The 24,490-nt window shown below is 31.9% G+C and overlaps 1 protein-coding gene across 3 annotated transcripts in view; it reads right to left on the reverse strand.

The window, feature by feature from the left end:
• The window catches only part of Stat92E (Signal transducer and transcription activator Stat92E), a 91,470-nt gene that overhangs the window by 64,428 nt on the left and 2,552 nt on the right, over nt 1–24,490 (reverse strand). For all 3 annotated transcript variants that reach the window (XM_085825873.1, XM_085825871.1, XM_085825872.1), the window contains exons 2-5: nt 15,044–15,171; nt 10,258–10,405; nt 10,022–10,111; nt 9,830–9,922 (exon numbers count right to left, since the gene is read on the reverse strand). In XM_085825873.1, the coding sequence (XP_085681999.1) occupies nt 9,830–9,922; nt 10,022–10,111; nt 10,258–10,405; nt 15,044–15,171 (459 nt within the window). The remainder of the gene's footprint in view (nt 1–9,829; nt 9,923–10,021; nt 10,112–10,257; nt 10,406–15,043; nt 15,172–24,490) is intronic.

The following is a 24,490-nucleotide window of genomic DNA, read 5'->3' on the forward strand; positions in this document are numbered from 1 at the left end:
AAACTTATGTGTTGCTTCAGAAGGTCTGGAGTGCATGGTGTACTTTTGGTATGGAATGCATGTCATATTCACAGCGCAAAAGGTGGCATAAAATGTTCAAGGTAGGTCATGAGGAAGTCGCTGAAGAACAAATGATTAGGCTGCCCCTCAACTTTGCAAGATGAAAGTTCGGTTGAAAAAGTGCACAAATTGTTGAACTCTAATCGAAGGAGTGTCTGCCTAATGTCAGATATGTTTGACATTCCGAAGACCATTGTGCACAAGACTATGAAGGAAAACTTACAAATGCGGAATGTCTGTGCCAAACTTGTCCCTAGAGAGTGCTTGATTCTTGACATACTTCCTCTCGATTGTTCTTTTGGCAATCCCCACCGATTGCCAAAAGAACAATCGAGTGGAAGTGTGTCAAGAATTATTGCAGTGTTGTGAGAACGATCCGACTCTTTGGAACAATGTGGTGATGAATCATGCATCTTCCAATACGACACAGAAATAAAAAGGCAGATCGCAGAGTGGCACACAACGTCGTCCCCATGCCCAAAAAAAGCAAGCATAAGCAAAATCAAAGATCAGAGTGTTGTTCATTTTCCCCCCATTTTGAATTTGAACTCCTCCCTCCCCATTTGAAAGTGGCCCATTTTGAATTTGCTCTACCTGGCTAGCCAGTGAAACCCAAATTCTATGTTGAAGTGCTGAAAAGGATAAAGCAACGGGTCAACCGCGAGATCAAGAATTCCTGGAAGCTACACCATGACAATATTCCCAGCCACACCACCTTTATGACGACCGACTACATGACTAAGGCCGGCATCTCAACGCTCTTCCCAGTCATTTTACAGTTCTGATTTGTCCCCGCTCGACTTCTTTTTGTTTCCGAAGATTAAAACATCCCTCAAAGGACAGCATTTCAGTAACCTAGAAAACATCAAGGTGGCTACGACAAGGTTACTAAAGGACATCCCTATGAAAGACTTCCAGGATGCATATAAAGCATGGAAATTGCGTTGGAACGAGTGCATTAAAGCAGGAGGGATGAATTTCAAAGAATAATGAGTAATTGTACAAATTGGTTCAATAAATTTCTTAAAAAAAGGGGGTTAAAATTTTTGGGACAGACCTTGTATATTTACGATTTAATTATAATACGGTATTTTTAGTAATTTGAATAAAGTAATTATTTCTATTTGCTCATTCTTTTAAATTTTTATACCATAAAATGAATAACTTATATTTAATATTATTTTATTTTTTTTTAAATTAAAATTGTAATAATTTTTCATTGTATATTCTATTTTATTTTTACTCCCTTCCTCTTCTCATTTTCATAATTCAAAATGGCACATTTGTTAATCTTATATAGCTATAGAATCTACACTTAAGTTATACGGTTTTTGAAATATATACCATAGATTTTTTGAAAATTTAAATAATTTTTATTTAAAAATGCAAATAGATGTACAATGTTCAAATCGATTACTACTGATTGATTAATGTAATTTCTACATGAACTTTTTATCAGTGGGCTAATTTTCATGTCAGCATATTTCTGAGCATTTTTTCACGTGAGCTTTTTCCTATGTGGGCATATTTCCATGTGGGCTTTTTTCCTGTGGGCTTTTCTTCTAGAACCAACAAAAATAAATGGTTTTGACAAAACAGAGAAGAACTTTATTTCTCTATCATATCTACCTCATAATGGAAATACAACACAGCCATCAACTCTTATATAAGGAATAAAAAATATCTTAAGTGGGTCATAAGATTTTAAATAGTTCCATATTTCTCCTGAATTATATACAAAACTGAATTTGTTCACAGAGGAACCTTTACTTCTTAAAGACTCTATTTCATTTAATATTTCAGAACATGAAAATTCTAAATATAAAATACTTATAATTCTATAGAAAACAAACTCATAAATTGCTTAATTATTTTATCTTATCATGATAAAATCTTATCATCAAGACCATTCATGTAACTTCTGGATACAATGCTTGGAAAATAAATCTATTCTCCAAATTATTAAAATACTAAGAGAAAAAGCAAAAGCATTTCAAAGTATATGTTTAACATCAAAACAATAACTAGCTATGACTTTAAGAATCCTTTTCATAATAAAGTGAATTTGCTGATGATGTTGAGATGATCTAAGCAAATCTTCTCATAGATAACTATGTCTGAAAGTGACAGATATTCCTGTAAACATACATAAATACCAGAACTGATGAATTTTATATTATTCTCTATGGCAACCACTACTCAATTATATAAAGACAATAAAATATATTCTAAAGAAACACTAAGATGTTTAATTTTGGTAAATATCATTTAAACTATTAAAGGGTTTGTACACAATTCTGCACACGGAAATTAAGTACTTTTAAAAACCATCAATAAAAAAATTAAAGACCTATCAAGCAAATAGGAACTGAAAAAAGCAATTACCTACACCCAAACTTCACTTACATAATACCACTTTTGTAATATGTAAGACTAAAATAAATTTGTAAGTAAGGATACATTATTATTAAAAATAATCTAATATTTAACTTAATCATAAAAAAAATTCAAGAATAAAATTAACTTCACAAATATTTTCAAGTAATTAGCATTAAATTATAAAATTTCTTGAAATATTTATATTTTACATTTATAATAGTCCCACATATTTTAAAGAATATTAGTGGCTTTTCATTTAAATTTTACTAACAATTAAGCTTTATACTGATTCTTTCTTTAATGCCCCATTTCATCAAGTACTCGCTTAGTCCATAAGCAAATTTTGTGTTAAATGGCACAAGTTAAAATGTGAAGTAAAATAATAATCAGCATGTTTCATCCCATCCATCTTGTTCGCACCATAATTGCTTGCTTAGAGACAGAGAGCTGCCGATTAGAAGAGACATGTATGCCTGACATTAGTAAGTGTTAAAAGTTATTGCACTTTGACTGACCCAGTTCGTACCATAGATTCATGTAGATTTTCTGAAGTTGTAACCCAATTAATATACAGTATAAGTTCCAATAAGCCACTGAAACACCAAGATGATAGGTTTTATATTATGTACCATTAGCTATAAGGAATAAATGTTTATGCTAATTTTTACATTTTTGTGAGGCGATAACTTATCTTAACATATAGACATAACTTCTAAGAGTGAGCAGTTAGTTACATATAATTAAATTACATAGTTAGATACTCTTAACCATGTAAATCAATTATGACTCTTAGTTATAATAGTCAGATAATCTATTATGACTAAGAGTCATAAAAAATAAGCATTTAATCTATTAGGACTCTATTATGACTCATTCATAACAGTTTTACATGGTTACAATTACATTTTTTTATTTATAAAATTTGCCCATTAAAAAAGCACCAAGAACCTTTTAGACCAGTTAGAATTTATGATAATGATTCTAAAATGATATTAATACAACTATACATTAAAAGCTACAAAAAAATATGTTTTGCAGCAACAGCAAACAACTATGCATCTTTTTAACTTGAAAATTTTCCAAGTATTTTAGCTAATTTGCATCAGTTTTCTTTTCTTTAGCATCTTTTCTAAGTTTATTTGTTTCAATAAACAAATCAATGTTCCCGCTAGTTTCCGCTTCTTCTCCTAATCCGTTAATATTTCAACAATGTACCTTTGAAAAATAACTTTTTCTCGCTTTATAAAACCAATTTCTTTTTCAATGAATTTCCTTTCATTTTATAATCATCACATTTAATTTAAAAATTTTGTAATTATAAAGGACTGCTTGTACTTAGAATGAATAGAAGAAACTGCTAATTTTATTTCCTTAATACTGTGAGTACTGGAAATAAATATGAAATACAATTATAAGTGAGCCAAAAAGAGTTTTTATGTTTTTACACTTGAAAGATACAGGGGTTGGACAAAAATATGGAAACACCTTTAAAAAAACATGTTTCTTTGCTTAATATGGTGTAGGAAACCCGTTGGCATCCAAAACAGCTTGCCGTCTTCTCGGAATGGATAAATACAGTTCCTGTATGTTTGCCAAGGGAATATTATACCATTCTTCCTGCAAAACGGTGGCAAGTTCAGATAACGATGTTGGCGGTGGATAACGAGACCGCACTTTCCGTTCCAATGTAGACCACAAGGTTCGATAATATTCAGGTCTGGTGACTGTGGTGGCCAGGGGAGATGGGACAACTCATTCTCGTGCTCAGAAAACCAGTCCTGGACAATGTGAGCTGTGTGAATAGGGCCTTTGTCGTCTTGGAAGACACCATCACCATCGGGGGAACAAAGTTTGTACCATGGGATGAACTTGATCGGCCAAAATGTTCACATAAGTCTTGGCAGTCATGTGCCCTGACAAAGTTATCATGGGGCTAGCAGAGAACCACGATATGGCTGTCCAAACCATATCAGAACCCCCGCCATCTTTCACTCTTGGCAACAAGCAGTCTGTATTATAGGCTTGAGATGGCGTTCTCCAGACGTAAACTCGGCCAGAAGTGGGAAACAATGTGAAAGAAGACTCGTCAGACCATCTTACTCGCTTCCACTGCTCTATAGTCTAGGCTTTATGACTTAAACACCACCTTTCCCTGTTACGGGCATTAGCATCACTGATGAGTGGCTTCTCAATTGCAGCACGGCCAGCAATTCCCTATTTATGAAGCTCCCTTCTAATTGTTTTGGTACTCACAGGGTTCGGTAACACAACATTCATTTCAGCAGTAACTTTTGCAGCTGTGGTCTTCTTATTTTTCGTCACAACTGCTCTTAATGATCGTCTGTCACGATCACTCAGGACACACTTTCGTCCGCGCTGTGATTTAGCAGATGATGTTTTTCCACTTTTCAATTATGCGGAATAAATCTTCGATACAGTACCTCTTGAAACACTAAACACCTCGGCTACCTTGCTTACGGAAGCACCTACCATACGTGCTCCAACAATTTGCCCATGTTCGAAGTCTGTTAACTCTGACATAATGCAATGACAACCTCACATAACAGTACTCCGACAACAACTGAACTGTTTAGCACATTTACGAAGTTGTATAGATGGTGCCAGTAGTCAAAAATGCCAGCGCCACCTACATATTTCATTAAAATCAATCTTTCTTTTCAAACATGCATTTCACAAGGTGTTTCCATATTTTTGTCCATCCACTGTACATAAAAACGAACTGTTAGATAACATATTAATTAAACTGGTTTGAATTAACAGAAGTTATTGGACTGCTACATAACTATTTGATCCACTGCAAATAACTACCATGCACTTGCAAAAAATACAATGTGATAGATATGAAATTATGGTTAAGATACAGTATTTTGGGGGATTCTGAATGGTATAACTAGATATTAAAGTATTTCCTGCGAATCAGAATATGTGAAAACCTTAGTGAACAGCATTATGTATATGCATAACTGAAATTTGAGAATGAAACTTTTGTATATTTGTATTTCCATATTTAACAAATGTAATCCTCCTGTTTTTATGAATTTCCATATGGTTTCTGACAATCTAAAATATCCATGAAAAAATATTAGTATAATAATCATGTACAGTACAAAGTCCGAAATCCAGACTCGTCGGGACTTTGTGATTCCGGATATTAGACCTTCAGTTTAAATCTAATAAGATGGCATGTAGAAATTATAAAATTAAAAATATGAAATCGTGATTCATGAAATAATGAAGTATTTATGATCTAAAGGGTATCCAAATTTTTTTTTAAAAAAATGCTTAATATTTATTTGTTTACCTTATTAAACATTTCTTTCAAAGTAGGTTGTTTAAGTTAATTTGTTTTTTGTGCTAAAACTTTCTCTTTAATTCTGTAGACAGATAATAATTCTCTTTAATTCTGTAGACAGATAATATTTCTCTTTAATTCTGTAGACTCTTGTTCAGTTTACATTGTTGAAGTCCTGTAACTGCTCCTTCGAGAATTCTAACTTGTCAACTGAAATTTTCTGATTTTCAGTAACTTCTCTGTCACTTTCTTCACTATTGGTAGCGGTATTTTCTAGATCTAGAACCATACTACAGATTTCTCTATTCATTAATTGATTGACGATTGAGAAGCATTGTCATAACAATGAAAAACTTATTTTATATCATCTTCATTTATTATCGCTTCTCCACAAAATCCATCAATTGGAAAATTTCACCTTTGTTTTGCGATATCCGGAAACCTTTATAATAAGTGGCTATCACCATCAAATTTAGTTATCCTTCACTATACATATTTGGCTATGCATCATGAGCTTGGTAACTAACGACAAGTTGTTCCGTTCAATTTTATCTTGCTTCTATCGTGCACTAAGATAATTAAGCCTGAATTGTGTTTGTTTAGTTATTTATTATACTTATGTCTATTTCTTGCACATTCTTAAGGCTTATCAGAGTTCTGAATAAATAAATCCCCACATATACTTAAGCCTTATTAAGGGCCGGCGCTAGATATCTTACTGCCTGATGCAGTCTCTGTGGATCTTAAATTCTACATGCCCGGGTCGCCTTATGAGCCCTGGCGCTGTTTCTGGGTTCATGTGAATAACAAATCAGTTATTCTTAATTCTAATATCCTTAAATGTAATCTTTGGGTCTATGAGTATCATCAACAGAATCTATTTTTTGCATTTGGAAAGAAATTCTTGTTAGATTTTTCCTCGTCAACATTTTTTAGCGTATTTAAGCTAAATCTGTAATCATTGCCAAGCATAATGTCAACATAAAAGGTTACCATACTCCTTTGTTATTCACATTATACTAACATTAAAAAAAAATGTTTAGGCATTGCTACATGAGTCATTACTCAAGTTGTCATGCATTGGATAAACATGCGGTGATGAAAGAAAAGTATAATAAATAATGATTCGCCAGGTTTGCGTCAGATCAACGATGTATCATCTATGTGGAATGTTTCGGTTTGAGATGTATGCCAATCAGATACGCAACAGCAAAGCCAAATTACTGAAAATCTACGTTAGTCTTTGATTACATTTTTGCCTATTTAAAGTTTACATTAGCATGTTTCTCTTCCAATTAAATTAATAACTATTTAATCTTCTGAATATCTAACTAAACTAACCTATATACCGAGATAATTAACAGTGAGTGTTTTTATGCTTGATTACTATGAATTATTGATCCCATATTTCTAATTATAAAACTTGTTAAAAACAAGTACTGGATAAACAGTCACAAAAATATGGCTGAGAAACACTTTGAAAAGAAATTATGTAGTTAGAAAAAGTAGTAGTAATTATATACTATTATTAGTAGTAGAAATTATATAGTAGAAAAGAAATTATGTAGTTATTATATAAAAAACTATACAGAAGTTATATTAATAACTTTTATATAATATCCATACAGTAAACATTTGATTTTAGAAAATAACTCATTTTAACTACATAAAGCATACTTGAACAACTCATTATTTTTTTAACAGAATTGAAAGGAAAGTTCTTTGATATTCCAAAACAAATTCAGTAAATATGGTATTTTTTCGGTAGATTAATAACCTAAATTCAAAACTTTTAATAACATAGTTACAGAACAAAAGCTATCTGTTATGGTGATGTGATTCTATCTTAAGCAAATCACCATTAAATTCACAAGGAACTTTTTTAATCGTAATGAAAACTAAATAAACATCTTATTAATTCCGTACTGTATCAGGGTTCATAGGCACATTTTAGTTAAAAAAATAAGCACCTATAAGCACTTTTCAAGCACATTTTAAGAAAAAATAAGCACTTGTCTAATTACATTATACACAACTGCATAACCTTAAAAATTAGACTCTTAATTTAAAATATGAGAAATGCAGTATTTATTAAGAGAGAATACGCATTACCTCAACCATGGAAAATAATTACCTTTTTTTTAATTTTAAATAACAGTTCAATTTACAGAACTAGTTTACAATGAGAGAAAAAAATTATGCAGAAATAAACTATATTACAAGATTTAATGATGAAATTTCAGTTCAAATAGAAGAAATAAATAATAATAAGGCATATTTATTCTATTCGCTTGGAACTTAATAATAAATACAATTTATTTTTCCACTCATATTGATATTTAACTAATTTAAATCTAAATTCTGACCATTTTCTAAATTTTCATCGTATATCAGGTTTTCCTTAACAGATATTGCAAGCAAAGTAATTTAAGTAAAAAAGAGGAACATTTCTGAAATCAGAAGACAGAAATTTGCTTCATGCAGTCATCCTTTAACAGTAAAAGCTTAGTTACCCGCATACTTGAAAATTGGCGATTATTCGGACAGTCGAGCGTAACTTGAAAAAGAGGAGCGGAAGGGGGATAGACTGTACCCGTTCTTTAAATTTTTCTGCTAAATAAATGCTTTTGACATTTCGATATGTGCATCATATAAAAACAAACCAACGGAACAAGAAAATATTTTGCTTTGCAAGCACAGTAAAACTCTTTTAAGTGTTCATAAACAAATCTCGGACCGAACATCAAAATTAAATCTCTGCAAAATATCGCAAACATTATTGCGCAATACGTGCAATGTAATTTTTCCCTACATGATATTACGCAATCGGATTCAACAGCTGCCGGTATTGGGAGAATAAAGAACTAAATGAAGGAAAAGAGAGACTTACCAATCTGGGGTGTTTTTCATTCTAATTTTCAACAGACTGTGTTAAATTTCCAGAATAGAATCATTCTTTGCTTGGGTTGGTAGACTGCAGAACTTTTAGTCCTATTCAATCCAGATTGGAAAGTGACAAAAAAAAAAAAAAAGTCCGTTGCTCGTTTTGCAGCGACCTGTAACAGTTTCAATATTCGAGATTTTGCGGAGAAAGGGGAGAACCTCCCAACCTTCGTACTATATAATGTATTGCCCAAAAAAATGAAATTATTTTGACTATTCGATTACTTTCCCTTTATTTAAGCCATTCCGAATATTATTCCTTAGAAAGCTAATCTGTGTTAAAACACAACCATTTTTGGAAGTTTACTATACTTCAGCAGTTTCTGCAATTATGTTATTATAAACATTTATACATATGCTCATAATATAAGCATAATGATCATAATAAACACGAATATGAACTGACCAAGCGGAATGAGAATGCAAATTATTAAGATCTTGATAGAAATTCAAACGTGTGTAGTATTTGGGTGGGAGGAAAAGAATGCTGAATGTACCGGAATTTCCTACTGCATTCGCAATTCTTTGACCAATAGAACGATGGGCACCTGTCTGTACTCTTCATGCACACCAAAGGTTATGTTAATGCAGAGATAGGGGGGAAAGCTATTTCCGGGAGTATGATTCACCATCTGACATTCCATATTAGGAAGAAAAGTTGTTTATTTAGTTTCGGCTTTGGTACGGGGAAAAATAGCGCGTTCATTAAAAAAAAAAGCCACTAAAAACAAACAAAATAAGGGCTTTAAAGAAAAAGTAAGCACCTATAAGGGCCTTTATATTTTATTTTCAAATATAAGGACTTATAAGCACTTATAAGGACCACTACGAACCCTGTGTATAACCTGAATAAAAGATTCACAAAATATACCCAACTAGGGCACTGAGACAGTTTTCATAAAATGTGCAAATAACTGGAAATGGAAACAAAATCTTATAATCTCCTCGTTCAAACATCCAGCATAATATAATACTGCTCAGAATACATTTTCAGTTCACTATATGCATTCAAATATTCAGAGAGACGTTTTCCATCAGTGAACGTAATCTGTAAAATGGATATTATTCAACTGTCAGTACAAATAAATCCCACACACCTGCAGAAAATATTTTGTCTTCATTTCCCGAACTCACCTGTGTAGTATGTCTTAATTTGTCTAATGCTAAGTTGATCTCTTGAACGGGATCAGGTGTGATCTGCATGTGACTTGAAAGCCCTCTGCAAAACTAATAAAATTCAAAGATTAAGAAACATACTGACCATGTGACAATTTTAATTTTTAGCTCAGTAAATTTCAATTAAACATTTGTTTTTTATTCACTTACATCTTCAGCTTGCTGAACTATCCTCATTTCAGTCTGAAGACAATGTTTAATGACTCTGACTAACTGTTGAGGATTAGTGGAATATTTAAGCTGCAAAGAGAACATTATTTAGTAAAACACAATAACAGGATATACTTAATTCTAATACTAGACAAAAGATTTGACTGATTTAAAAAACTTTAAATATATATATATAACTCTTAAAAATTCCAAAGAAAAGTATTTTTCAAATTTACCCGAAAAGCATTTGCAGCTTCACGTAGCTTTAAACGCATGACAAAATCATCTCCTGTTGAAACTTTTAGTTCCAACTGTTGAAATAAATTATTTACCAACTGAGCTGCATATGTATCATGCTGAGGATTATCTGGATCAAGTTCATTCCTAAAACATATTTCAAAAATATAACGGAAAAAAATCACAGCAACCATTAAAATTATTTAGGAAACAATGAAATTATTAATCATTAAATTATTCTCTTAAAAAATCAATTACAAAAAATCCTCTACAGTTACTTGTCAGTCAACTTACAATGCACAATGGAACGCAAAATTTCACACTTTCCTAAAAAAAAAAAAGTTTGACATCAGAAACCCTAATATTCCCTACATGTATTTGTGAATACTAGGCATTTTTCCTTGTTAAGTCCTTTATTCAGATATCTCTTCATTCAGGCAAACTGCTCTCATATGCCGTATCACACGTGATTAAAGACAAAAAATAATCAGCAAACTAACAAGATATCTTACAAATTATTTTTGTACTCAAATTGTGAAAATAATTTTGCTAAAATGATATTAAATGATGTCAAGGAAGGGTTTAGGCTAAAAATGTTAAATTTAAAAAAAAAAAAAAAAAAAAAAAAAAACCTCATTTAGCAATCTTAATTCTGAAGACTATATTAGTATTATTAAATATATTTAAGAAAATCTTCCCAAATAATCAAAAATCATACAACAGTGTTAATATCAAAATATATTTGTAATTTTTTTTTTTTTTTTTTTTTTTTTTTTGTCATAGGAGACTGATTGAATGTAAAAAATTAGAATAAAACCCCCGAATAAAACTTAGATTTTTAGACAGCAGTTACCACATTGTTTTTGAAATCATATATAAAAAAAGAACAACTTCAAAAAGGAAAATCCATATTTCAAAATGAACACAAGAGTGACCTGTGAATTCACTAGCTCTTAACATGCAAATGAAAGCTCTAAATGCTACTGAACAACTACGGCCATTTGATTGAAAAACATCTTGCCATTAAAAGAAAAGGTGAATACTTTGAACAAGAAGTGCAATAATAACCATGTAAAGCAAACACAAAATTTCACTGCACAAAAATTGCTTCACAAATCTTTTATAAGCAAAAATGAATGAGGGATTATGTTAATTTCAACACTTCAAATCTTATAAATGACACTTGCATTTTTATATATTGTATCCATAGATGTGCCTACATGGTGTTTTTTTTCTGCAATCGCTGGTCATAGACATATACTTCAGGTTACAAAAATCTTTTAAATGGCAATTTACGATGTCGGCTTTTTAAATTTTTTTAAAAAAAATTGCAAAAACTATAAAATTTTATTTTTTTGTTAGCTTTTCCAATTCCCAACTTACATTTAAGAAAATGTGATTTTCGTTATTAAAAAAAAAAGTTTGATATTTGCAAGACAAAAATTGACAGAATAATATTTTGACAAAATAAATATATTATGTCATTTTAAATTGCATTCAGGGGTCAGTCAGTAAATAAATTAGAATAATTCAAGGTTGATTTTCTCCCTCTTAAATACTATTCAATGATTTACCTTTATGATTTACTAGTGTCTTCAGTTTATAATTTTTTTTTTTTTTTTCATTTAATATGCCAAAACTTTCACACAACTAATTTTTCAAAGTCTAAAAATACATTATTAGTATTCTCAAGATTTATTACTTTAAAATCATAATCATAAGAAAATGTACTAAACTACAAATATTTTTTATTTTTAATTTATGCAAATAATATTAAGAGTTATGTACGTGCCAATGCTGAAACTTTGCTAGTGTTTTCTAGAACATGAGTTCTATAAGAAGAACATGAGTTCTATATTTTTGTTAATAAGATATCCATTTGGAAATAATCTATACTTTTCACAATAATTTGCATAGAAATACTCACCACTCAATCTCTGAGTATCAAAAACGTTTTGCTAAACTCATATTTTATTTTTAATTTTGTACACATGCAAACATTTCACTCTTCAATTTGTGTACAATAATATAATATGATCAACTTTAATTCCAAATATCAGATTAATTTTTGTCACATATAAATCTCCCTTTTTGTGTTTCATTTTTTAAAACGACTGCAAAACTTTTCTAAACATAAAAACAGGGGGCAGAGGAATGTATAAAAAGTTAGATTTCATAATATTTACAAAAAAAAAAAAAAAAAAAAAAAAAAATTATTTAAAAGTTCTAAAACATGAATATCTGCATTATTTAAAATATTTTTAGAGTACATATTTACAACCAACAGTTGTGAAAATAAAGACCGGGTAAGGAGTTTATCGGGCAAGGTGTATAATAAAATAGAAACATTATTTAAATGCAAAATAAAGCATACATACAGTCTCTTTTAATTTTTTTCATTAATTTGTTTTAGACAAGTTATTAATTTGTTTTAGATTTTTCGTTTTTATTAACCAAAATTTTTTTTTCAGTCTTTAAAATAAATTATATTGTCCACTTAGATTATCATTTTACTTGACTAGAATGGGGAAAAAAAAGAATGTAAAACTAACTCTTCACTAATTTTTAACCTCTTAAGTACTTAAAAGGTACTTTCTGATCAATCCATACCTCTGGTTATTTATCCATACTTTTGAAAAAAAAATTAAGAGTGATAAATTTTATTAGTTCAAACATTTTACACAAAATAAAATATCTGTAGACCACCAATGCTTTAAAAATCAAAAGATACAAATTAACCTCAATATATGAAATCAATTTACGTTAAAATAACACGTAAACAACAATTATTTTAGAAGTCAAACAACAAAAATCAGCGGTATATCTGCAAATTTTCAAGGACTAGTTTCAATGCTTTAACTACCAAAGCATCTTTTTCAGCTGCCAAAGTGCCAATATAACGCCAAATTTTTTTGTTTGAGTTTTAAAATAATACAAAATCAAGTTTGAAAATAATTTTAAAGAATTTAAGAATGAGTCATTGCATTAAATTTTGTATATTTTTCAAGTTCATAAGTGAAAATATAAAAATGCAAATTTAACGAAAATTAAGTTTTTGCAGCCATACTGAAGTAATAATAAATTTTGGTTGTTAGTCAACTTCTGGAATGTTAATATGCCCCAGGCATTAGGCGTAGAATGAAAGTAAATTAATAAATAATCTGAAAGTGAATTTATTAAGAAATTAATTTTAAATACTCAATTAATCTAAAACATAATTTATTCAATGTAAAAGTTTTTAAATAGCATTTTAGAAATCTGTTTTTCTATACTTTGGAGTTACACAATTTTTTTTTAAGTTTCATCATATTTACTGAATAACAGATGATAAGCTTAACACCAGTAACATTACTGCACACAAAACTGTCATGAGAGATCTTGAAAAAAGGAAAATTTGTTTTCGTTTTGTTCCTCACATGTTAACAATAGAATAAAAATTTTTTTTTTTTTTAAATCAAATTTCTGTATGTCATGATTTGATCCAAAGAGAGGAAATTAATTTAAATGTAAAAAAGAATTTAAGTATGTAATTGTTATTATTATAACTATTACTACCACTAGAAATGACACTTGATGGCCTGCTTATGACAAAAAGGAATTACTTGTGGCAAAAAGGAATCACCCACTTGGAATGGAGACACTTTTTACCATGGCCACAGAACCTTCAGAAGAAATCTTTGTTTTTAGAAATCGAGTAAAGAAAATGGTAACCAACTTTTTGATTGTAAAGAAATAAATTAGCATGAGTTTCCTCCTGAGGGATGAACTTTAAATTCCATATTTTAAAAGATGTAATAACTGATTTCTAAAGGGAATTCAGCTCTTTAAGCATGAAAACGATCAATCAAATATCTGGTTTCTATTGTGCAGCAATCCAATATCACACAATTCCATTGTTGTCAAACAGTTTCTAGCAAAGAAAAAAGTTACAATCTTCAGCCTCCTTATTCATTTGACACTGCTACAAATTTATCTTCCTTGAAGTGAAGTCTCATCTCACAGATCATTATTTTAACACCACTGAAGAAATTCACAGAACTGTAATCAGAAATTCAAGCGAGTATTCCAAAAAAAAAACTATGAGAAAATCAAGCAGCTGTATGGGCATCTCAAATGTATATGCTTATAAGTACTGTATACTAAAGGCACTGTGTATATCATACGCATGTAAAAATAAGTTTTTTGTGCTGTTTTGTATATTAAAATCATGATGTAGACAAGATCATGAAGTAATGTCGATAACTATTTATTAAAACAAATTATTCATCACAAGTTTAATCATAAGCCCATATACAGCTAGCTGGTCAGTCTCCACTTTGCTTCAAATTCAGCTGTTGGCTAAACTTCAAGACAGCAAATGCATGAAGAAAATATGAAATATCAACTGAAAGAGAAAACTACATGCACATACAGTGCTCTGTTACCTTAAATTAGTTATTCCCTTTCATAAACTCTCAATATCCTTACATTAGAAGTAACAGATTACTGCAAATATATTAATGCCCATGCCAATTCGAAAACTTCTTACAGTATTTCAATACAGCGATAAATTACAGAAAATAAAGAAACAAACCTCTGCAAGTAAGAATTATCATAATATATACCATTCCCTTCACTTTTCCTTTTTTCTACAAAATTATATTTTCTTGCTAACAATTGAGATAACTTTTATCCAAAAAAAAATTAGTTATTAAAAAACTACTGCATCAGTATTCTTTTATTCTGGCAACTAAAAATCATTTGCTACATATTTTTATCATAAAAAATCACACAAATCTGCCTTACCACGGCTGTTCTTCAATCCACTGCGCCAAAGCACATCGAACTTCTATTGGAAATGTATCACCATAAACAGCCCCTACTTGTCGCTGGGCATCCCCATGAAGCTGCTGTAATCTCTCCCAAAGAGCCATCTGAAATAAAATTCTCACTTAAAAATTGGGTAAAAGTATAGTTTAGGGTACACCTTGGCAAAACTTGGCGATTTTTGGCGGTACATGGATACTGATTTTGTGCAATTCTTTGACTCGATATTTTGGCTTACGAAGCGGCAATTTTTGCTCTGCAAAAATTGCTGCTACACAAAACCAAAATAACAAGACAAAATTGCACAAACTCGGTACCATCGACTTATTTTCACATAAAAAAAAATCTTTGAATTGCACAAAAATGGCATTGCGCACGTCTTTGACTTTATCCATGTACACGTCGACCTATTTTCACTTAAAAAATCCCAGAATTGCACAAACTTGCATTGCGCATTCCCTTTACTTTGTGTGCACACAACGATATATTTTCACTTGAAAAGTCAAAGGAGCACCAAATTCTATAATATAGGCAAACAAAAATACATAATTTCAATAAAATACATTTTAAACCAAACAATAAAATAACATAAAAAAGGAAAAACATGTTATACATTTAAGCACTTCCAAAAGCAAATATTCACTTACCATGATTTTCGAGTTCGCTTCATACACTCAGAGCCACGTATAAATCAAAATATCAATCATACTCAAATGACTTTTTTCAAACCAGGTTCTCTTTCTGATCGAACGCTTCACATAGTGACCATCTGAACCTTTCTTCCTCTAAACCCATTCAAATCCATCTAAACGGTTTTTACCTTCGACTAGACGCATATCCTTCCTACATACAGGACACTTATAATGGCTACTATGTAAACCTTCATTTACACACCAGTCAATTAAAGGTCTTTTCCCCTTTCGCTCCCAATCGTACAGAAACTTCAAATTAGTCTTACTACATTCGTCCATTCTACCGTCTAAAGAATCAAACCAACACACACCACAAAAATGCTTACAAAACATCCCATGATTCAACATTTCGCAGAATCATGCACCCGATTACGTCACAATAGGGTTTCCATAACATTCAACTACTCAGGCTACCATAAATGAAACAACAACTTCACCATAGTACAAGGGGTACCTTAAAGTCTATTCTACCCCTAGAAGGAAATATGAAATTAAAGTACTTACTCCAAAGTACGACAACTGTATGTTACCAAATCAATTATATTTTATTCTTCATCTTTGATATTGAAATAAGCATTAATAAAAATAATTTTATCAACCAGACAGACGAATAAATTTGAAAATCAAGCATGGGTAATACGCATCACCAGAATTAACGTTGCACTCAGAATAGTCTTTCTTCATCAGCTCGAAACAAAGTCTTGGTGTAAAAAGAACAATCAAATTTTGATGGCAGTCATTAAGCGTATTTTATTAATCATGGTATTTCTGCATTTCCATTGCTGGGTGAGAAGGTGCGTTGTCGATCAATAGCACAGCCTTTTCAGGCAGATATTTCTATTTAAGATGATTACACACTTGAAGAACAAAGATGTTTTCAAATCATCCTTGAAAAATGTTTCGGCCCATCCGCCATCCTTTTTTTTTTTTTTTTTTTTTTTTTTGGTTAAAGTAATCAACACGCAAATTTTCTATCTTTGTGCCTTTGAAAGATCTCGCTTTTTTTTACTTTCCAATGACAACAAGTCTAAGTTTATGTCCGCTGGTAGCGTTACTGCAAAACATGATAGTGATCCTTTCCTTGCTGCTTTTATGATCCCCTGCTTTACTTTCACTTTCAAATGCTAAAGTGCGAGTGGGAAGACATTTCCACAAAAGTCCCGATTCGTCGACATTGTAAATTTGTTCAAAAGATAGCTCTTCTTTTAAACAAATTCTTCAAATTCATGGTGGAAATCGTCGGCTGCTTGTTGGTCACCACTAAGTTTCTTCCCATGAAGTCCAATTTCTCGAATTCCATGTCGCTGCTTAAAACGAATCAACCAGCCAGAAGACGCATCAAAATTTCCTTTCAGGCCTAACAACTCAAAAAAGGTTTTTGCCTTCGCCACAATAATAGGACCATTTACAGGAGTACCCTCTTTCGAACTTGAGCTAACCACTCTGTCAATGCCGTGTTTAGCTCATCAAAAGTAGAACCCTTCATAGTTTTTTGCGTTTTCATTGAGGAAGCACTGTCCAACATTGATGCAAAGTTCACCAGTTTGTCTTTTTGCTTTAGACTGTCACGCACTGTTATTTCTGCTAATCCGTAATTCAATTCGATCTGCTGCCTTGTAGCGTCATTTGCTACTTTGGAAATTAATTCTAGTTTTTGGGCAATCGTCAACATAACCTTCTTTTGTTTTCCTGACATTTTAAATCGGTAACGAAAAACACAAAACCAAAAAGCACAAGCACTGAACACAATAAAAGATAAGAAATTAACTCCGACCAGTTCGCAAACACTATCAGGCTTAAACTAACAATGGCGAGTGGGAGGAAGTCGACGTGTCAGTAAGATTAAGACGAGAGAGGGCGGTGGAGCGGGCACTGCAAGGGTGAGTAAGAAATCACTTACATATCAGAGGGGAAGGTTCCGAGAAGGCCTGGGATATTTTTGCCCTAAATAAGCACGATGTTAGCAAATTTAACGTTTCGCTCAGTTTTGTGAACATTTTTATTTTCTTTGCTTTACGCTTGTTAAAAAAAAAAAAGAAAAAAGGAAAAAAAATAATAACTTTGTGCGGCAGGCGCGGATATTCCATGCACAGATAATTGGGGGTCTACTGTATTCTACGTTTGGCAACTGTTTTCCAGTTTTTAACCCTTAAAATATTAAGAGCTTTTTCGACACAATCAATTGATTCCCATGGGCTATCGATGGCCCAATCGATTCACAAACAATTCCCATGGGCTTTGCCAGAAAGATGTTCTTGCAACAATCTTTACTGATTCTAACCAGATGGCCACTCCATTTAAGTCTCTGTAATTTGACGAATTTTACAACAGGAATAGTTTATAGACAGCAAAAACACATACACCACATGGCAAGTGACGTCACTTGTCATGCACCAAAAAGTATAGTAGGTGCATAATGGAAAAGCAGTTTTAAAGATATCGAAGCAACAAATCAGTTGTTCTTAATTCAAACAGCATTAAATGACCTATGTATTTTGGTTATGAATATCATTCACAAAATATATTTTTAGAAATTTTTATTAAATTTCCCCTTGCAACTAAACTTATGCCAACAGAAAAAGTTACCATGCTGTTTGGTATTTAACTACAGATATTTAAAATAATTTTTGTTTTAGATATCACTTAATGAGCCACTTCTCAAGCTGTACTGAGTTGACAGTCATGTGGTAATAAAAGAAAAAAAATATTAATAAATAATTCACCAGGTTGGCATAGGTTATATGATATTCAATAGGCATGAATCAGTGATAAACTTTGACTTGAGATGAATGTTGTAAAAAAAGGCGGCTACACAGTCAAATTATTGATCATACACTTATTCTAATAAATGATTGTGTTTCTACAAGTCTCATGGAAGTGTGCCAAAGAGAAATTGATAATCAGGGCCCTCCACGTTTTATTATGAAAAATATATACTGCATATGTGTGAAGCATTACGAACATGATACTCCAAGAAACTAATTTTCCCCCCTTTTAGAAACAAATTTTAAAAAAAATAGCTGGTAAGCAGGAAGTCCAAATATTGACCATCCGGATTTCAGACTTTGAACTGTTACCATGTCTGAACACTTTCTCTTTATATACATACACACTTTTGCAAAAAAAATCGAAGCACCGAGGACTTGTGCATTCGTGACGAAATTTGGTACACAAAAACATCTTGATCAAACATGCAAATGAGCAAAGTTTCAAGGTAAATGAACAGGATTTGCGACCATAACGTGCAGTTCGCAATGTATAAAACCAGTAACAGAGGCGGAAAACTTATATTTTTTGTTGTTGCCATTGTAATTCCGTAAAGAATTAATTAAAGATGCCATTATGACGATATCGAAGACCTTACAGACAACTAAACAACCTCGAACATGGTTGCATTGTAGAGTTGTGTGAAGGTGGGTGGTTATATCGAGCCATAGGCCACCACCTGCAGGGTACAGACAATGCTGTGCAAAGATGTTAGCAGCACTGGTTGCTACAAGGAAATTGCCAGCAAAATGAAGGCTCTCGAAGGCCAAGGCATACAAATGCGAGGCAAAATAGAATGATCGTTCGCCAGGCCCGAACTGCCCCAACGGTATCATAGTCGACTATTCAACGCGCTACAGCCATGTCTATACCTCCCATGGTACCGTCCACCATCTCACAGTGCTTTGTCTGAGGTGGGGTTATGCTCACAGAGGCCTTTAAGACGTTTGCCTCTGACCCCACAACATCGGCGGAGTCATCTGGGGTGGTGTCGCAGCCGATTATCATGGCTGCCATCAGACTGGCATCGTATAGTGTTCAGCGAAGGTTCCCACTTCACTCTTGAAGCAGATGACCACCATGTTCATGTCTGGAGAGGACAGGGCCAGCGGTCCCAATTGGCCTTTGTTTTACAAAGGCATACACCCATAACCCCTGGTGTGGTTGTGTGGGGTGCTATTTCTTTTGACAGCAGATCATCTTTAGTTATCCTCTGTACATCTTTAACAGCTCAACGATATGTTGATACCATCCTGTGGCCGTTTGCATTACCCTTCATGGCACATCATCCTGGAGGGATTTCCCAACAAGATAATGCCAGGCGACATACCGCTCGCATATCTCTGGACTGTCTCCATGTGGTTGATACTCTTCCTTGGCTAGCACGATTACCAGACCTTTGACCAATCCAGCATCTCTGGACTGTATCTGTGTGGTCTATTCCTTGACCAGCAAGGTTACCAGACCTTTGACCAAGCTAGCATGTCTGGAACGTGGTAGGCTGCTAGATTCGGGTACCACAAAATATTGACGATCTGGAGAGACAACTGATGAATGCCTGGCAGAATGTGCCGCAAGATGACATTAGGAACCTTTACCACACCCTTGCCTTGACGAATTCAAGCATGCATTGCCGCCAGGGGCAGTTAGACCAACTACTTATTTGAACACTCAATGAATGATTGTGAGCCATGAACAAGTACTTTGGCCGTGATTTTTTAATAATGTTATTATCTGTGTATGAGCTATACACATATTCAATTTCATCAAAAACATCCACTTCCTTTATGGTGCTTCATTTTCTTTTCTTTTTTTTTTTCAATAGAGTGTATTTATTTGCAATTACAAATTACATTGTTTATTATATGATAAATCTTAAACTAAGTTTAATATTGGGATATAATAATACTGGTTTATAAGTTTAATACTGATATATTATGCTCTAATAACATTTCAATTATTCTATGATTTGTTTAGCTGTTGATTCTCATATAAGCATTTTAACACAGTTCCCATTGTATAAATTATTCTCCCTTCTTCAAAAAGCCATTGTTTATCAATATTACTAATTATTTCATTATATAGTTCATCAATATTTTATTTCATACTCTCAGCTACAATGAGAGTTCGACATAACTGCTATAATACAACCAAAGAATATGAATGGGAGAAGAAAGCAAACTCTCATAGGCATAATGTAAACCAGCCTCTTTCATCTCGGGCAACTTCCGAATCGAAGGCAGTATGTGATGAAGCAAATGTGCAGGGTACTAGCGAAATTCATTCTACTTGAAATGCTAGCAAAGTACAAAGCATAAATCTGCCATTTGAGAATTAGTTTTTTGCTGTTATTTAAATCCAAATTTTTATTCTGCAGTGTGCTTTGTATATGATTTTTCTGATTTTACAGAACAAATTTTTGTTTTACAATAACCATTTTTGTAAAATATTTGATAAATGGTTACTATTATAATATTTCTAATGTTATACTATATTAAATTAAGCTTTAATTTTAAATCTCTGTGGCAATACATTTTCATACATAATTTCATAGATGTAACATTTTTTATTATTGAAAAAACATTGTGGAGAGTAACGAGAAGTGAAGTGTGTAATAAACATTCATGGGGGGGATCACCCTCCCAAATACTAACCGCATCTTGGACTGCTTGGTTTTATGTGACCAGCAAAGGATGTGGTCACCTCTCAGGTGTCAAAGCATCGACAAAGGACTCTAAGACATAAGTACAAGTGCAACAAATTGTTATTACTAAGAAATGTTAATTAGGATAATTTAATGCTTCCGAAGAAGTTTTGAGCTCTGTCGTTGTGCAAAAGAAATCTATAAAAAAATTTTGGAGTTAGTGTTTTTAACTGTTTTGGAATAAAGTTTAGGTTTTAAGATAGGAGTAAATTTGGAATTGCTTCTATTATATGTTGTTATTTTGTTCTTGTCAGTAGGTCTTTCAGGATTGTCCAATTTGTAGCCTAGCATTATTATTATGCTGAAAAAAAGATAAATTTGATGAAGTTCAGTTTTTAGAAATTTTGGGCAGCAATCAGTTTTTAAAAGTAAGAGAGAGAATCTGCACTACATAAGAAAACTTATACTGAGATACTTTCAAATGTTTCTGATTTTTTTTTTTTTAATAGTTTGGGTTTATAATTTTAAAATAAAAAGTTCCAATGTAAGTTTCCATTTTAATTGTTCATTATACGTGGTTTCTTTATTTATTACCTTCTCATGTTATGAAATGACATGAGAATTTTTATTGAATAAAAATGAAAATTTTTAATGAAATTAAAGATATTTCTAACATTAAAGAAATAAGAATTAAAAGTTCTATGTAAAAAATTCAGGTTTTTAAATCATTCAATTTAGCACTTTGACAGGTTCTTAGATGTTGCTCGCAGTTTTGGATCACATTCACAGATGAATTTCAAGGCCTGTCTTTACATCTGTAAAGTCTGTTGAGATTTTACACATTTTCGACTCGGCTTTTCTCTATGGCGTGCTATGTCATTGAAGCTTGATTACTTCTCCGAATTCAAATTCTTTGACTACAATTTCTTGCCCCTTTCAGCTGGGAATAATTCAACTAACATCTCTGCAAACAACTTGCATCAAAAAACTTTGAGCTGCTCAAATATATGAAATCTTTCCTTAAGGGCCAGGAATTTCAAGATGATGAATAAGACAAAAAAGCAGTCAACACATGGGTTGTTACATAGGCAATAAACTTTTATGATGAATATATAAAACTTTTGGGCTACATTATGATGAATAATTAAAAAACTAGTGGAAGTTATATGCAAAAGTAGTTACCATGCAATACACAAGGCACATTAAGTGCTTATCTTCACCTACCCCATAACAAGACACATAACAAAATTCCAAGGTCAAACCAAAAAGGATTTATTTTTCAACCAAAACACCAAATTTTACATATAATGCACTTCAGAGCTAGAAAATATCCACGAACAGCACAAAACAAAGCATTTAGACCAATCTAAGTACTCTTTGATTTATAATAAATGTAACTGTACATTCTGACTTGAAAATAAAAGCAAGTAATTATGAAATTCTCACTAGGTTTTTCATTCATAATAAAAGTGAAATGCCATATATCCACTGAAACAAAAGCACAGGAAATTGTGATTTTATTTTTAGTTAATTGATCGTTCGGTTGATCTTTACAATATGGTAACTGGTAGTTTGGCGACATTTTGGAGGCGATAAAGGTTACTACCTGGGACTTTGGTAATAATGTGAGCAGTACTCAGTTCCGATTACGCATTATTTTGCGTGAGGGAAATGAGAGATCATGGGATATGTCATGTGATATTAATGGACGAATTACGGTTCTTTAATCGGAAAAGGGGGGAAATCCGGAAAAAATGTGGAAATTTTGTATTTAGCTTTATTCTGTGTTGTGTGAAACAGTGTTGTGTTATTTTTGGATCCCATGGCTCTAACTAAAGTGATTCGAAATGGGTATTTAGGCATTGTGATAAAGAGAAGTTTGCTTTTTATTTAGCGGAGGAAGTATGGAGGAAAAATTCGCAGAAAAAATCTTTGAATAATTTTATTGAATGAATTAGAAAAGTGTATCCGCCACGTAATCAAGATTTTGAAGAGGATTAGGTAAGTTAGTATTTTTAATTATTTGAGGATATTATTTTTATGCATTGTTCTAAATGTAAGGTGGAAAGGAATTTGGTATTATTGGGAAAATTGTTATTAGCAATGATTTAGTTTAAAGTAATTAGGATTGTAAGGTAATTTTTATTAATTTAATGTATGTGCTCATTTATATTTTAAGTAGTGTTTTTGAATTTAATTATATTTTAATGAAATGATAGTTATTTTGTGAATTTTATGTTTGTAGGAATTTGGTATACGTTTAAGTTGAAATAAACGTGCATGGAAATAATTTAAATATTTGATAATAAGTATTTGTAATACTTGCGGTATGAATTCGTTGGTGATGTGTATAATGTAATAGATGATTTAGAGGTAAACGTTTTTGGATATTTTATTTATTTTATATGTGGAAATGTTCATTACTTTTTCGCGATCAGGTAATTTCTTATATATGTTCTTTTTACCGGGTTTAAAGATTGAAAAATTTTCATGTATTTTCGTGAAATTTTTCTAATTTATGAGAAAAAAGCAGTGTACATGGATATAGTGAAGGGTGTGTGCAATGCCATTTTTGTGCAATTCTGGGATGTTTTTTTAAGTAAAAATAAGTCGGCGTGTACATGGTTTAGTGATATTTTAATTAAATGATAGTTATTTTGTGAATTTTATGTTTGTAGGAATTTGGTATACGTTTAAGTTGAAGTAAACGTGCATGGAAATAATTTAAATATTTGATACTAAGTATTTGTAATGCTTGCGGTATGAATTCGTTGGTGACGTGTATAATGTAATAGATGATTTAGAAGTAAAAGTTTTTGGATATTTTATTTATTTTATATGTGGAAATGTTCATATTTGTAAAGGGTAAATACTTTTTCGCAATCAGGTAATTTCATATATGTTCTTTTTACCGGGTTTAAAGATTGAGAAAATTGTCATGTATTTTCATGAAATTTTTCTAATTTATGAGAAAAAAGCAGTGTACATGGATATAGTGAAGAGTGTGCGCAATGCCATTTTTGTGCAATTCTGGGATGTTTTTTTTAAGTAAAAATAAGTCGGCGTGTACATGGTTTATGTGTGTGTGTTATTTTGAAAAATGCGTAAGGTGTATGATATTGTGCACATTTTCCCAATTTTGTAGTGAATATTTGTCATGATTAAGCAGTTTTGTTTGATACAATTTCTAGCATAAGTGTAATTCGGCTAGTAGATTGTTGGAAGAAGTGTTGGTTGATCTTTACATTATGGTAACTTGGCAATTTTTTGGCAACCAACTCTCCTACAGCAACCCTCTATTTTTTTTTTCCCCGCCGCCATTTT

The sequence above is a fragment of the Stegodyphus dumicola genome, chromosome 10, assembly GCF_044657685.1.
Source record: "Stegodyphus dumicola isolate Sdum_Otavi_A_Nest chromosome 10, ASM4465768v1".
NCBI classification, from domain to species: domain Eukaryota; kingdom Metazoa; phylum Arthropoda; class Arachnida; order Araneae; family Eresidae; genus Stegodyphus; species Stegodyphus dumicola.